General features: G+C 33.0%; 1 protein-coding gene across 3 annotated transcripts in view; it reads left to right on the plus strand.

Moving 5' to 3' along the window:
* The window catches only part of LOC113404464 (ecdysone-induced protein 74EF), a 151558-nt gene that overhangs the window by 95998 nt on the left and 41341 nt on the right, over positions 1-14219 (plus strand). The window contains exon 1 of one of the 3 annotated variants that reach the window (XM_026645361.2): positions 8074-8603. The exons of the other annotated variants lie outside the window; for them this stretch is intronic. Within the exon in view, the coding sequence (XP_026501146.2) occupies positions 8210-8603 (394 nt within the window). The 5' untranslated portion in view covers positions 8074-8209. Of the gene's footprint in view, positions 1-8073; positions 8604-14219 lie in introns of those variants that run through there. 3 annotated transcript variants of the gene reach the window in all.

Here is a 14219-nt window from a genome sequence, read left to right on the forward strand (position 1 = left end):
TCCATCTCTCGTGTAGCGAGTAAGTCGGAATCGTCGCTGCGCACGAGTACCCCCCGTTTCCCTTTCGTCTTTATTTTAATTAAGACATATCACAAGATATTTCTTCGCGTGTATAATTATAAAGCAGAAGTAATTGTCAAACATTCTTGCTGGCTTCGATATCTTTTTATTTTTAAATACGTATATTCCTGCACTATACAATTATTCATCGCGTTTTCTATTCTTCCGAGCACTTCTATTATATTTATGTAACGGCTCATACCTACATTAGTTGTATAAAGTACATAGCAAACTATATGGTTACGTTAATGAGTACATGGCTCGAGAATTTCTAGATATATTCAGGTCTGGTATGGGTCTTATCCAACACTGTTTGATGAATAAATAATATCACAAGTCCCGAACCAACCCTGCGGGCTACAAGACTTCAAGGCCGACGTCTAGACTACAATTTCAGTGCCCAATTACTATTAAAATATCTGTTGCTTTGTCTTGTAAGATAACGTCCCTTTTAGATATTATTTTGTAATTATATATTTATTAAAATATTATGTAAATAAATTGAATTCGAATGTCATATTTCGCTTTGAGGTATGAAAATGTTTTGATAAAGATTTTTTTTACACAAAGTAAAAAGTGTACATATGCATCGAAAGATTTTAGATTAATAAACAATACTTATAGTTCTTAAAACGATCACGTTGGAATGAAAATTGTTAAATTAGATATAATAAATACTGACCACGTGGAGGGTATACCTGTTTGCGTGTACCTGTTTGATTTATTTTGTGTATATATGAGCCGTCACTCGTGGCCGTCAAACGCGATCAGTTATGTTTCTCGGTTTGTTTGTACAAAATCTATATATGTAGTCTACCACCTGCGGCATTTTCATTGTCACCATTTTCGTATGAGCCATTGTGTAAATTACGTAATGAAGCCGACACATACGACTAATATATACACCGTAACAGTTATATTGATTCATCGATGACTCGCCAAGTCGCTTCGACGTGATATAGAAAAACGCGTATCAGAACGCGGCCTAAGCGTGTCGTCTGTTTAAGTTAAGACAAGTTATCACACACTCGTAAATAGCTGTTCACTGACTGACAGCAGACGATCTAATTTATAATACATAGAGACTTGAAGTTCGGTAACAACCTTTTTGTTACATAGAAACGAAATCATATTTCTCTTAATTTAAATTTTAAGGTAGGGCTGCTTCATTTAAGTTTGTTCTAACTGTATTTCTTTTATATATACCGAGACGAATGAATATGTTCAAATACATACATATACCTCAACGGGGTAGTGCTAATATATTATAAAACTTCAGAACTAGGTCACGCAATGTTAAAGTGGCTGTAATGTCTTCACACCGCTTGGAAATTATTCAAATGAAATAGAACCATACTTTTAACGTTTACGTATTTATATAATGTTATGTATAGCATAACTTATTTTTCTCAATTTAATACAGCGGTACAATTCTGTCAGAATTCATTTCGGATCGTAGTCGTGAAATGTTGACAACCGACTTCCGGTGGTACGTCATTTTGATACGTGTATGACTGTATGTTATACATTTTATGATAATTATTTATCTATGTCGCACGTCACGTTCTGTCATTTCACGCTCGTCTTCTGCAGTGAGAATCGAGTTTTTTCTTACAACCTATAATAACCTCAAATAGCATATAGCATATATATATCATTGTACATTTTTTATGTTACGTAATGTTTCGGTACTTTATTGAAGAAAGTGTTTAAAATTATTTATTTACCGTTATCGCAAAAGGTCGTATAGATACTATAGAAACAGCGGGACGAAAAAATTTATTAATAAAACATAACAAAATAAATATTCATTATTTTCTGTTTATAAGTACACCTAATTGTACTTACGACCTTTAGAGTTATGATTAACGATTTGACAATATTGTACGGTTTAACAATATCAATAAGTCAATTCAAACATGTATTATTACTCCGCAGAATCGTCGACAGACTAGTAAGTTTCAATGCAACGACGGACGGATTTCGCCGGTCGCACGGCAGTTTTTCTCGCTGAACAATGTAATAATTACGACGGTTTCCACTTTCAATTTCGCTAGTACCGCAAAAACTGTACGTTCTACCCGCTCGGGAAGCGACAGCAAAATTAGATAACTATATTATGTTAAAATATATTGAAGACTACTTATGATATATAGATTTGAAATTTAATAAATAATTTGAAATAAAAAAATTCAAAAGAACATTATACACTATAAATGATTTATAACAATGCGTTCCAATACTAAGCTTAAGACATACGATTAGTACAAATTATTAATATTAATATTTCAGCGATTTCTTGTCACGTATAAATAATTATAAGAATTTTTGAAACGTAAGGGACGGATACTTTCTCTCGTCGCTGCCGACGCTACCTCGCATAACATGTTTGTTTACAGTTTTCACTATCTATATATTTCTCGCGAGTGAAAATTCCGTCGATTACCGCTGTTTTTTCTCGACGTGCGCATGCGCCGAGATCGACATGAACATGCCAACATGGCGGCGTAATGAGATCAGTAGATCGTGGTACTAGAACAGTATTTTTCATTCTAAATATGGAAATGAAATATAAATGATCAGTTTTATGATTTCAATTATTTAATGTTGTTTAATTCATTCCGTTTTTGAGTTAATTCTTGTAGTGTGCATATTAATCTATTATGGCGCTATTGTAAATATTATTATCAATGAAATAAATACATAGTATGTATGATTTTATATTATTAAAAAATAAAAATCAATACACGTCTGCTTTATAATACATCCGTAAATTATTTATGAATATATCTTCCACTGTCTTATTAAATTGATCGAAATGAAGCATTTTATTATTTCGATATAACACTTTTGTAGTTCAAGTCATGCTTGTAATATATTTACTAATGAGGAATTAAGTATTATCTGCTGTCCGGTGTTTGCACACGCCAAGGCAAGTTATTGGCGCGTAAACACTCGATCGTATTTGCTTTAAGAATTGTCTTATACTCTGTGTTTGAAGAACACTTGCATTATTTTTTAATGTTATCAATTACGTTCTAGAAGTTATGACAGCTTGGCAACTTCGTTCATTAGTTTTCACCGGTCGCGTAGCAACAACTTCAGATATATTTCGTATTTATAAAATCGTCCTTAATTATTTAAAAAAAAAAAACAACTTTGAGTTCACTTAATCTCAAATCATGAAACATGTTTAGTTAAATATAGTAGTATCAGTCACATTTAGAACAAAAACTGGATTCCAGATAAACTTGAGCGGGACTTCTACAGACATATCAAATCATCACGACGATATAATCTGTGACGTATAATCAACAAAATTTAAAAAAGAATTACGAGTTCACTATTTATTAATAAAATTAGTACACAAAGATATCGAATAAAAACAGACGGACGCTGTCAGTGCACTTTGTACTGTAATTGATGTTTACAGTACAACAAAAGTACTACGAGTACATCAGGTTATTTATGTAACTACTATAATTACAAAATATTTTAATTCTTGTAATTATACTAAACTCTATCAGGTATTATATAAGTTTAGCAAATACTATAATGTTCACAAATCTTACTGATGTGCTGACTTATTCTTCATGTATCATTTTAATATTGAAATAAATTAAAATATTAGAAATAGTCAGCAACTAATATCTCGATAAACGCCTATTTTACTTCGAAGAAAATTTGTGCTTCCGCTGCGCACAGCTGAATATTCGTCCATGAATTTCTACCGAAACATTTGCTTTATCTAAAATTTGTGATGTTAAGACAACTATAATATTTTAGGATTCATTAGAAATATTTGGATTGGAAGTTGCAATTTTAAAATGTTTGAATTAATTTCTTCCGTTATCGACATGAAAAATTAACCTAATTGATATTTTTATAGTTTGTTTACGAGAAGTCATACAATCGTCTTAAGTATAAACAGTACTAAGATAAATATGGCAACAAATCGCAGAAAAAGTAGCAAAAATGAATTAACAAACGGAGTCAAGTTATCCTAATCTAGCTGGCGCCAACTTGCCCGGATAGGTGTATGTTATTTATATGACAAAAAAATACAAAACCAGCCTTCCTGTGCTAATCGTTGCCAATTACATTTAAGCGCGTGTGTGTGAGTGTCGGTGTGTGCGCGTGCGCAGGCGCCGTAGCCTTGAATCCGTACATCGACTGCACTTGCCCGTGCTATCAGTTCGGAAACGCTGCGCGAGTTTAAAATTACGTTTTGAAATTTCTCTTTTAGATGCGTGCAACTTTTTCTGTAGTATTTAACAGCAAAATATGATACACAATTAAAGCAGTTTATGGTATGCCTGTTACTAGACGAAGTTATTTCATAAGATAATTCTGAAGAACTTTTAATTATTCATAAATGGAATTTAAGTTTTTATTTTTTATCTCCATCAGCTTGCGTTTATTGCCCAACGTGTTTTAAATACACGTTCTTTTTTATTCATTTACATTTTATAGTAATATATCAAGATGTTAGTATTTTGCCAATGTTGTACAAATAGTTATTTTTACTGTACGTTGGTTAATCTTTCATTTAATAATTCTAAATGTTTGATTGTTAAACTAACTGAATCTTTGTGAAATTATTAGTAAAAAAAAATATGAACAACATTTACAGTTCTACTCTCAATGTTTTATTCGATAAGGACATTGGTCTGGTAAATAAATAAAAAAAAAAAAAACGAAATATATTTTGATAATTATTTCGTCTCCGAAATCGTCTCGAATTCACAATCAAAACAAACAATAAAGATTATTTTCTTTAAAGAAAATTTATTGTTATATTGTAATACGTTCGTGTCTAGGAATTTACTAACAATGTTTTTCTAATAAGAATTCTTCAATACATTCTTACTCCAAAATCTTACCAATAATTTTTTAATTCTTAGTATTTGTCTAATTGAAAGTGCCTTTACCAGAATCTTGATATTATCTATAACTGTTTAACAATAGGTCGAGCGTAACAACACAGACAAACTGTAAAATGTTAACATAGACAATTCATTTCTTTTACAATGTAGACTTTAACCTTACAAGTATTAATAAATATCAATAAATAGTTAATATACATCTTTTAAAAATATGTATAATATTTCTTGCATCTTCCTCCTACAATTCACAGCGATTATCCGAACGAACGAATCCCCAACATTGCTTTATGTCTATTTTGTCTCATTCCCACCTATTGGCATTCCTATATCTTTCTCTCTCGCTCGCGGATAAATTGGCGCGAAGGAAGCGAAAGATTGATGATCTAAGCGTCGGATCGATTCCGATCCTTAATGTTTATTTTTTTTTTATTTTGTTTTAACTTATTCTACCAAAGCTAAGTTCCGTTCTGTGGTGAGTTTTATTTAAAGTAATTATAGAATTACATTTATAATTAACACGCTAATGTTTGATATCAATTGAACTTGTTGAAGTAAATGGAAGACAGATTCATTTCTAAATTAGAAACACACAATACTATTTACGTAAATAAACTGAGAAGCCCTCGTCCCATATATTGGACATGCAAACAGTTGAACCACTTAAATTATGTTTCCAATATTTTATTGATTTCGTACTTTTTGCGTCGCATCGATTTCAAGGTGAGGAGATATACAGAGGATAGCAAAACTACCTACACAACCCTCTCCATGTTACCTAGTAGCACATTCTAATGGGAGCCATAGCTTACCGCGTAGGAATTTCAACGGAAGCCAAATTAAAAAAAGTCTTTGCTATCGGGTTTTATATTATATTATATTATACCTAACCAATCATTGAAAATATAATCTTGTAAGCTTATTCCGATAATCTGAATGAATATATTTTAATAAAATTACACACCACAATATGTTTTATTGCAAATGTTTCAAATAACTATATCCTATTAATAAAAATATGTTTATTTTATCAAGAGATAATTAGCACGGATATAATTGTTTCGAGTAATTCAGAATATCTCCTAAGATCATTCTGGGCTCTGTTACGTAAGCGGTAGCGGGTTCAATGCCCGATCCGTTTTGATAGCATTTGACCCGTGATGTATCCGATACAGATAATTATGGAGTCCATCTTAGATTCTTAAAAGAACGAACTATACATTTGACATTGATGTTTAACTAGATCTTGTTAGAGTTGTCATTTTCATAAATAAAGTATAATAGCCTTAATAAGGTTGAATACTAGCAGAATATCATTCTATATATGCAGGTTTCCTTACGAGGTTTTCCTTTATTTAAATCGGGTAAGATCACGTGTACTACCTACTAAGCCATATTGAGTCTCATAGGCAGATTGACTATGTCCACACAAAGTCCCTTAATGCAATATCTCAATTGAAAGTTATTAAACTGACTCAAGTTATAACACCAGTAATAAAAATGCCTTAGTCTTATTATGAATATGGGTTATGTTGATCACTGACCATCGTGTGGCCCATTGACCCGAATTTAATTTTATTCGACAGTCACTATCATACTCACTTCTTTTCTCACACGAAAAATGTTGATAATCGACTTACGATGTTATAATTCATAGTGTTCACTATAACTTGTGTTATTTTACGATTGTGGTCTGCGGTGAGCTTTGAGTTTGTTCCTACAGATAAGCAGTACTGATCTAACATGTAAATTGTCATGTTTTTGTAATTAAATTGTCTCACTGTCTGTCTCTCCATAGCGCAACTAAATTCAATTGTATGGATTTTAATTTGGTATAAACTCACCATGAACAAGTCAGTACCCAGGTAGGTATTGTACCAATAAATAAATAGCTTACTGTAAAGACTGCTGATATTTATTAGGAATTGATATTATTTTTAAATCTAATAAACTGCTTTCAAGTATTGGATCCTCGTTTCTAATGCTATGCATCCCATAGTTTACAAATACAATTTCTATCGTTACCGTAACACGTTATCGTTTAACTTATTTATATTTCGATTTATAATTACTGTACAATGTTGTGTCTATTAATGAGTAGTCTCAAGAAATTATATAAATATTTTATTGCAACAATATTTCATAGAACATAAACCGCTAAACATGGATCGTACAGAAGGTCAAGTGTATCGGGTCGATTCCTTGTTTACATTAAAACATCCACCGCTCACCTCCTCTCGTATTAACAATAAACGCCATATTCTGTCTTCATATGCCACATAAAACTTTGACATTGTCTCTATTTATTGCGTACATACTGTTACTGAACACACCATATAACGATGACCTTTGAAAACTAGTACATCACATCGCATCGTTCCAACGACGTAAAAGAACTCGAGGGTAGAGTAGATCGTTTTACGCTGGTTTAGTCAGTGTGTCACGTGGTCGGCGCACGCGCAATTTTATTTGTAAAGTCGGTCAATGCCCCGGGCGTTAGATAAAAAAAAAAACACAATTTGTTTACGTGGTTCGTTACGCAAATCGTGCTGTAGATACTCGCGTTCCGGTTTCTTATAATTATTTTATTATTTTATATTTCTGCCCGCCGTAACGGGCGTCCCTACGATCATTGTTTTATCATTTATCGTAATACCATATTGCATAATACGAATAATGTATCCGGTAAAATCCGTGCCACTCGCAGATTCGTTGAGATGACTCACACTGGATGTAGGTCACCCAAGAAACATTTCTCTCGATGATACTACGGTGTATCATGAAACATGAGATTGTATATCTAGCACTAAATATACTAATATTTTCCTAACATACATTTTCTAAGTCTCAAACATGCGTAGTTAGATCAAAGCAACGGGTTTTGTATTATATATATTTAACAGACGGGGCTCAGTGAAAACCTGTCTGGCAACTCGGGAAATTAAGGAAAGCTCGCCGACGAAAGTGGAAAAAGCTCGACGCACACCAACTCAGCACACACTTACATCTACAACGATCGGGACGCAGCTGTGTGCGCACAGACGCACACATAAACCACGATACGAAAACGAAAGTGTCCGAGCGGCGCCGAACGTTGCCGAAGCGAGCTCACCGAGTCAGTGGAACTCGTCGACAAAACTGGGACATCAGTCCGCAATTCGACGCGAACGCCGGCGGACGCGGCGCGCGGTTTCAACACAACACATTACGCTATATGACATAACTGGAAACGCTTGTGATTATGGTGTCTGTGTGAATAATTAATCATGATGGCTGTGGAGGGCCGTCCGGCGAGTGCTGGACCTGACACGCGCCGATCACCGGTAACGGATCGTAGAGCAATGAGCGCGGATTCTGAACCACGCACCCTTGCCGCCCGCAAGGCTTACCCTGAACCCTCACCCGAGGAAGATGCTGATGCACCTCTAGATTTGACCGTACATACGCGCAAAGAAATTACTGTACGGGACTTCGCCCGTCACTCATTCGCGGATCCCTCTGACTATGTCAGAGCACAGACTATCCTGAGACAATCCCGAGACTACCTGGCCGCCGGCCGGGACTCGGGCACAGAATCGGATGACTCCGCAGGCAGGCTCAGCCCTGGCGAGGATCCCATATCCGGCAAAGCCTACAAGAAGTCTCTCATGAAAAGATACAGTAAGTTCTAACTTTTTGTCCGAAGCGTCACGCAGCTAACGCCGGCGTATCTGTCGACGAGTGTTTCAGCCGGCGTTTGTAATTATTTAACTCTCGGCTTATTTACGAGTGAAAAAAGGTGTGTCTGGATTGACGTGAGCCGCTCTTAACGGTGAACAGATCCGCAATGGAATGTTACAATAACTTATTTATTTCTCGAAAGCAAGACATTCTAAATAGCACGCGACCCAATTGCGTCGGTTGATTTTCCGCATTCTTTGAAAAAATCGTGTCATCTCGCCTAAACTACCAGCGTACGTGGGTACTAACGTCCTCACTGCATGTAATGACGATTACAATATATCATACAAAATACGTACTTGATACTGCGGGGATATTATTTCCATTGCACACTCTGTAATAATATTTTTTAGAACGAGTTTTTTATCTTTATTTACGCACACGCTTATGCGATCTCTCTGTTACAAATACGAGTAATGCAACTAAGTATTACTTGCATTAAACAAATAATAAAAACCTGTAAAAGCGTCTACGCGCGTAGCGACGCTACGCCTGCTACGTACAGCTACATCTCTGAAAGTATCGCCTAGATTATCCTAAAACCATACTTTATATTGTATAAGTAATATGTTGTGTGAATATATTTTTTTTTATTTATTTATTTGGAAATCAAACAATGATATAAATAGCCATCGATTTCCAGCAATATTGCTTCAAATGACAAATACATTAGTAATAGTCACACAATATTAAATATTATTCAATGCAAATAAAGTCCAAGAATTACAAAAACATAATTAAAAATTCAACATAAATTAAATGAAAATTTATGTAGAATTTTTATTTTTATTCTTTCCTATAAATATTTCGCTAGACAGATTTCGCAACGACTTACAACTATAACATTATAAGAATAGATATTAACGTGGGTCTTCTTAATCAATTAAATATCAGAAACTAATTTCGAGACGACGGACTGCTTTTTTGTACATCTATTGCATACGTGGTATTAAGACCAATCAATCATTACTCGGTACACTCAACGCCAGTAGTCATCATCGTTACTATGTCAAAACCATTTTACAACTTACAACTTAGTCTTGACATTGGAATGACGGAATAGTTATTTCATATCTATGAAATATTAAGAAAAGTTTTTACTATATATACATACATATAGTACATTTTTTATTTATTGGGAAAATACCGCATAAAAAAGTTTATGAATTGAAGGAAAATTACACGGAATTGAATACAATATTCAGTTGATTCTGAGGATACAAGGATACGAGCGGGGTACACTTGTAATCACAAGTGTATTCAACTGTTACTTATAATTTATAAAGAATACTTTAAGTTTTATTTATGTTAGATGTTTCCTCAATAGATTTATATGACACAAAATAATTTTTACGTTACGTATAAGGAAAGTAAAAAAATATTGCAATATAAATTCATTATTATCTGTTCTTGTTTTAAATAGTAAATATAATATTAGTCCTTTGCGTCAATTTCTCCGCTCGGGAACCTAGTTTATTACATTTTATTTTCGTTAAATAATTCGTATTACTTCGAATATATAATAATTAATTATTAATAAGTTATAAAATCCATCGAAATCAAAATAGCATTTTACTTTGATTCAAATTACTACCGATTAAAACGGACGACGTATTTCTCGTTTCTTTTATTACAAAAGTTATTAGTTTTGTTTATATTTATGAAATCCTTACTGAAATAATTTAATCCCTATATACCTCAAAATATAACCATATTATCCCAATAGAAACTGAAGATATTTTCGAGTAGTACTAATCAAAAATATCAGATATCCGAGATAAATATAATGTCTATTTCCGAAACAATAAAAGTTCCATGCGTATCATCCAAAGCCAAGATTAAAATATCGTCTCCCAACGAGCAACATGAAAACTGAATAACACATTATACAATTCAATTTCGAGCACAATATCTACACATATATCGGAGTATGTGCGCACACAATGCAGTATTGTCCGAGAGAATACCGCGGATGCTGCGAGCTCAATCAAGACATGTTGACAATGGTCGAAAAATTCTATTACATTACACCAGCCTCATGCACACACGGGTTTGACAATTGTAAATTATTGCCATTTAACAAAATATATGTTGAATCAAGGGTAGGCGTTTCTATATCTATTAATATATCAGATACATAGATTGACGTTACTGCAAGAAATATTTACCATTCCATTCATCGCTAATGCACTTACCTTGAAAGCTAAGATGTTGTCCTTTGTGCCTGTAGTTACACTGGCTCACTCCCCCTTCAAACTGGAATATAATACTAAGTATTGCTGTTTGGCGGTCGAATATCAAAGCCCTACCACCAAGTCAACTAACTTTAAAATCATGTCGTCGTTCACATCCAGGATGTCTATTGTATCTGCACTCTATTGATGATTCATTAAATGAGAAATAAATGTATAAAATAAATTTTATATACAACTAACTAATGTTCGGGTATTATAATTTCAACGAATCGTACGTTATATTCGTTTATCTAAAATCGATACAATTTGTCTTTCAAAAATGCAATACGTTCAATTATCAGATTCTGTTTAAATAACAAAATATTTGAATAATCTAATTCGGCATATTGTTGAATGCATTGAATGTATATTTTGCGTTTCGAAAGTTTCCGCCTAAGAAGTAGGTATATGCGCCGCCCTAACATACATACAGGTCACTGACATAATACGGAAAATATACAAATGTAAACTGTCAAACTATCTGTGTCAACACGCGAGTTTACCTGATAATAAATTTATTTGCATTTTATTTGCAAATACAAAAACGAAATTAAATTTGAAATTATATAATAGTAAAAATTAAAAACAAAATTTAAAATTCAAAATTTAATCATATAAAGATAAAGCTATGTATGAATGAATTTGAACATTAAAGATAAATATTATTTAACACAATTTTTAATGACAGATAATATTCAAAGCCTTTTAAAGGTTGCTAGTAATTTCTAAAAAGTAAACTCTTTCTTAAAGTAAACTCTTTTTTTTCTTATAATTTGGCTGTTGTTGGTACTGGTGCTTCAGCCAGTACAATAATTCCGCGAATTGAAATTAATTATTATGTAAAAACTTATTTGTATTATTGTATACAATTTTGATAATTACTCAGTTCTAATTATCACTATCTAAATATTTACTAAAAAGATAATTATAAAATGCTGAATCGGAAAGTAATGGTATATAATAGTACCAATTCAAATTTATTTATCGATAAATTAAAAATGCAATGTATTATACTGCCAATCATTTTACAAAAAAAAAAACATTAATTATAACCAGTACTTATATATTATATTTATTTATCAATTGATAAGATTAATTCGCAATTGGTCGTTTTATAATAAACACTAATACTATAAGGAAGGAAAACTATTGACTGCGCATTTGGTATCGACTTGGGAAATGTAATTATATACGACATGCATTTTAATCTATGTTTAATGCAGACGTATGCTATACTTTTATATACGTCATATACATATATATATATATCGTCATTAAATATGAATTATGTATGAACAAAATATATATGAGTCATATTTATAAATTGTAATTATATAACTTGTACCAAATTTGTTACAAATATTTTTGAATTCGTTTTTTCTTATAATCAATAAAATTTCAAATGGCGGACACTGTATTTCATAACGCGATGGGCGCTATAGAATTTATGCAAAACTTAATATTTCAAAATTCATAATTGTATGTCCGTATGTTGCCGTCGACGGTTACGTAGAAGGGTAATAAATGCAAATATATGTTTATATATAGTTCTGGTTTGAATATAGTTATTGAAAACAAAACAAAATTGTTTAATCATTATTATAGAGGCGATGTCAGCGAAACTACGTATAATGCTGCATCATCGCGGATTCGCGGTATTGCAAGTTCGATGCCCCGGTCACTTCCGAGTATGGACAGTTGACGAGCGACGTTGATTGAACACGATTTGTTTCATATATCGAATTACATTTACACTCTCAATTAATATTCAATTTATTTTTTTAGAGATTTCGTTCAATTTCTATTGTTTATGGTCGAGGTTAATTTTTAACCGAATATAAAATCGTTTGTGTTGTATTTAAAACAGTAATATTGCAATGTTACTACTTTAATGAAGCAAGATAACTATATTTTACATCTTTAAATGAAGTGGGTCATATCTACCTGTGTACGAACAAAAAAAAAATGATCAATTTTCCCATGCGTATCAAAGAATACAGGAAATCTGCGCCCGCGCAGCTGCCAATACCTAATGGCTATCAAATCCCTTCGATACCTGTGGTCGGAAGTGAAAGGCTTAAAAAAAATATTGTGTCAGGAGGCTAACGACATGACATCGGTTCCGCATAAAATAAAATGGTCACTTTTCATGTACTTTTCTCTTTGAATCTCTCCTGAAACATCACTCTGCTTCTCCATCGTTTTCTTCTTTACATTAAAAAAATGTTGATATAATTATTGAAAAGGATATTTTTTCATTTTGAATTCGATTCGTTTCCTTACGGATCCCTGACGCATCTTAATATTTAACACGTGAAGGACAGACGGATGGGAGCGCGTAAACAATGCAATTTAACGACGTATTTTGATTAAACTATCTATTAACCATATACAGCACGTTTCGAGCTCATGTCCCGGTGGAAACACTTAAAAACCAGTTTTGGAAGCGACTCATGAACTATAAATTACCTTACGGACAGTGTCGTATATTTAAATTGGAATTCACGTTTTATTGAAATATTAAATATCGACTTTATTTACAACGTCATCTTGTAATAGGTTCCCAAATTATAAACAGAGCCAAGGAGGCGTAGTGGTTAGGATACGTCAGTCTTAACTACAGACAGCGGGTTCGAATCAAGGCAAGCACCAATGAGTATAAAAAAAAATCGTACTCAGGGGTGATGGATAAAATCTGCAATATGCGTATCCACCATCCGCGTTCATGCATTCTGAAGATGTTAGGTGGCATTAGTCCAGCATTGGGACCTTTACAGGCTTATATTAACTTACAACTTCATTTTAAACATTTAGGTTCAATCAAAGGTGTCTGTGATCATGAGTTTAGATTGAACTCAATGAGATGACGGCATATTAGGAATTCGTATAAAGAATCTCGTGAAGTTAAAGGGCTTCCTAAGGACAGTCAAAATCTCAATGTCCAATGTCGCGCGCGTAGTTCGGGCGTTGGTCGTGACAATAAATAAGTTACCCGGAGTCTACCGACAAAGGTCGATGTTCTCAGAAATATTTGCATAAATTATTTTTGAGCGTCAATTACTAGCTGATAGTCCGCCGATACCTACTGAGGATCAGATGCTCGGAATATTGTCATTCGTAGAAGTGCCACGTGCATAGTTTTAACAAAAATTGTTCACAAACTATATTTTGCTATTTGTTTAATGTGTGGAAATTATAAGTAACATTCAATATAAGTTTAATCGACATTATAAACAAAAATAATTATATAACTTGGTTTGCGATAATCACTTTAGTTTTAAATCCACTTACAATCATTGGATTTCAATAATTATAGCTTATA

Source organism: Vanessa tameamea, chromosome 5 (assembly GCF_037043105.1).
Source record: "Vanessa tameamea isolate UH-Manoa-2023 chromosome 5, ilVanTame1 primary haplotype, whole genome shotgun sequence".
In the NCBI taxonomy this organism is placed as follows: domain Eukaryota; kingdom Metazoa; phylum Arthropoda; class Insecta; order Lepidoptera; family Nymphalidae; genus Vanessa; species Vanessa tameamea.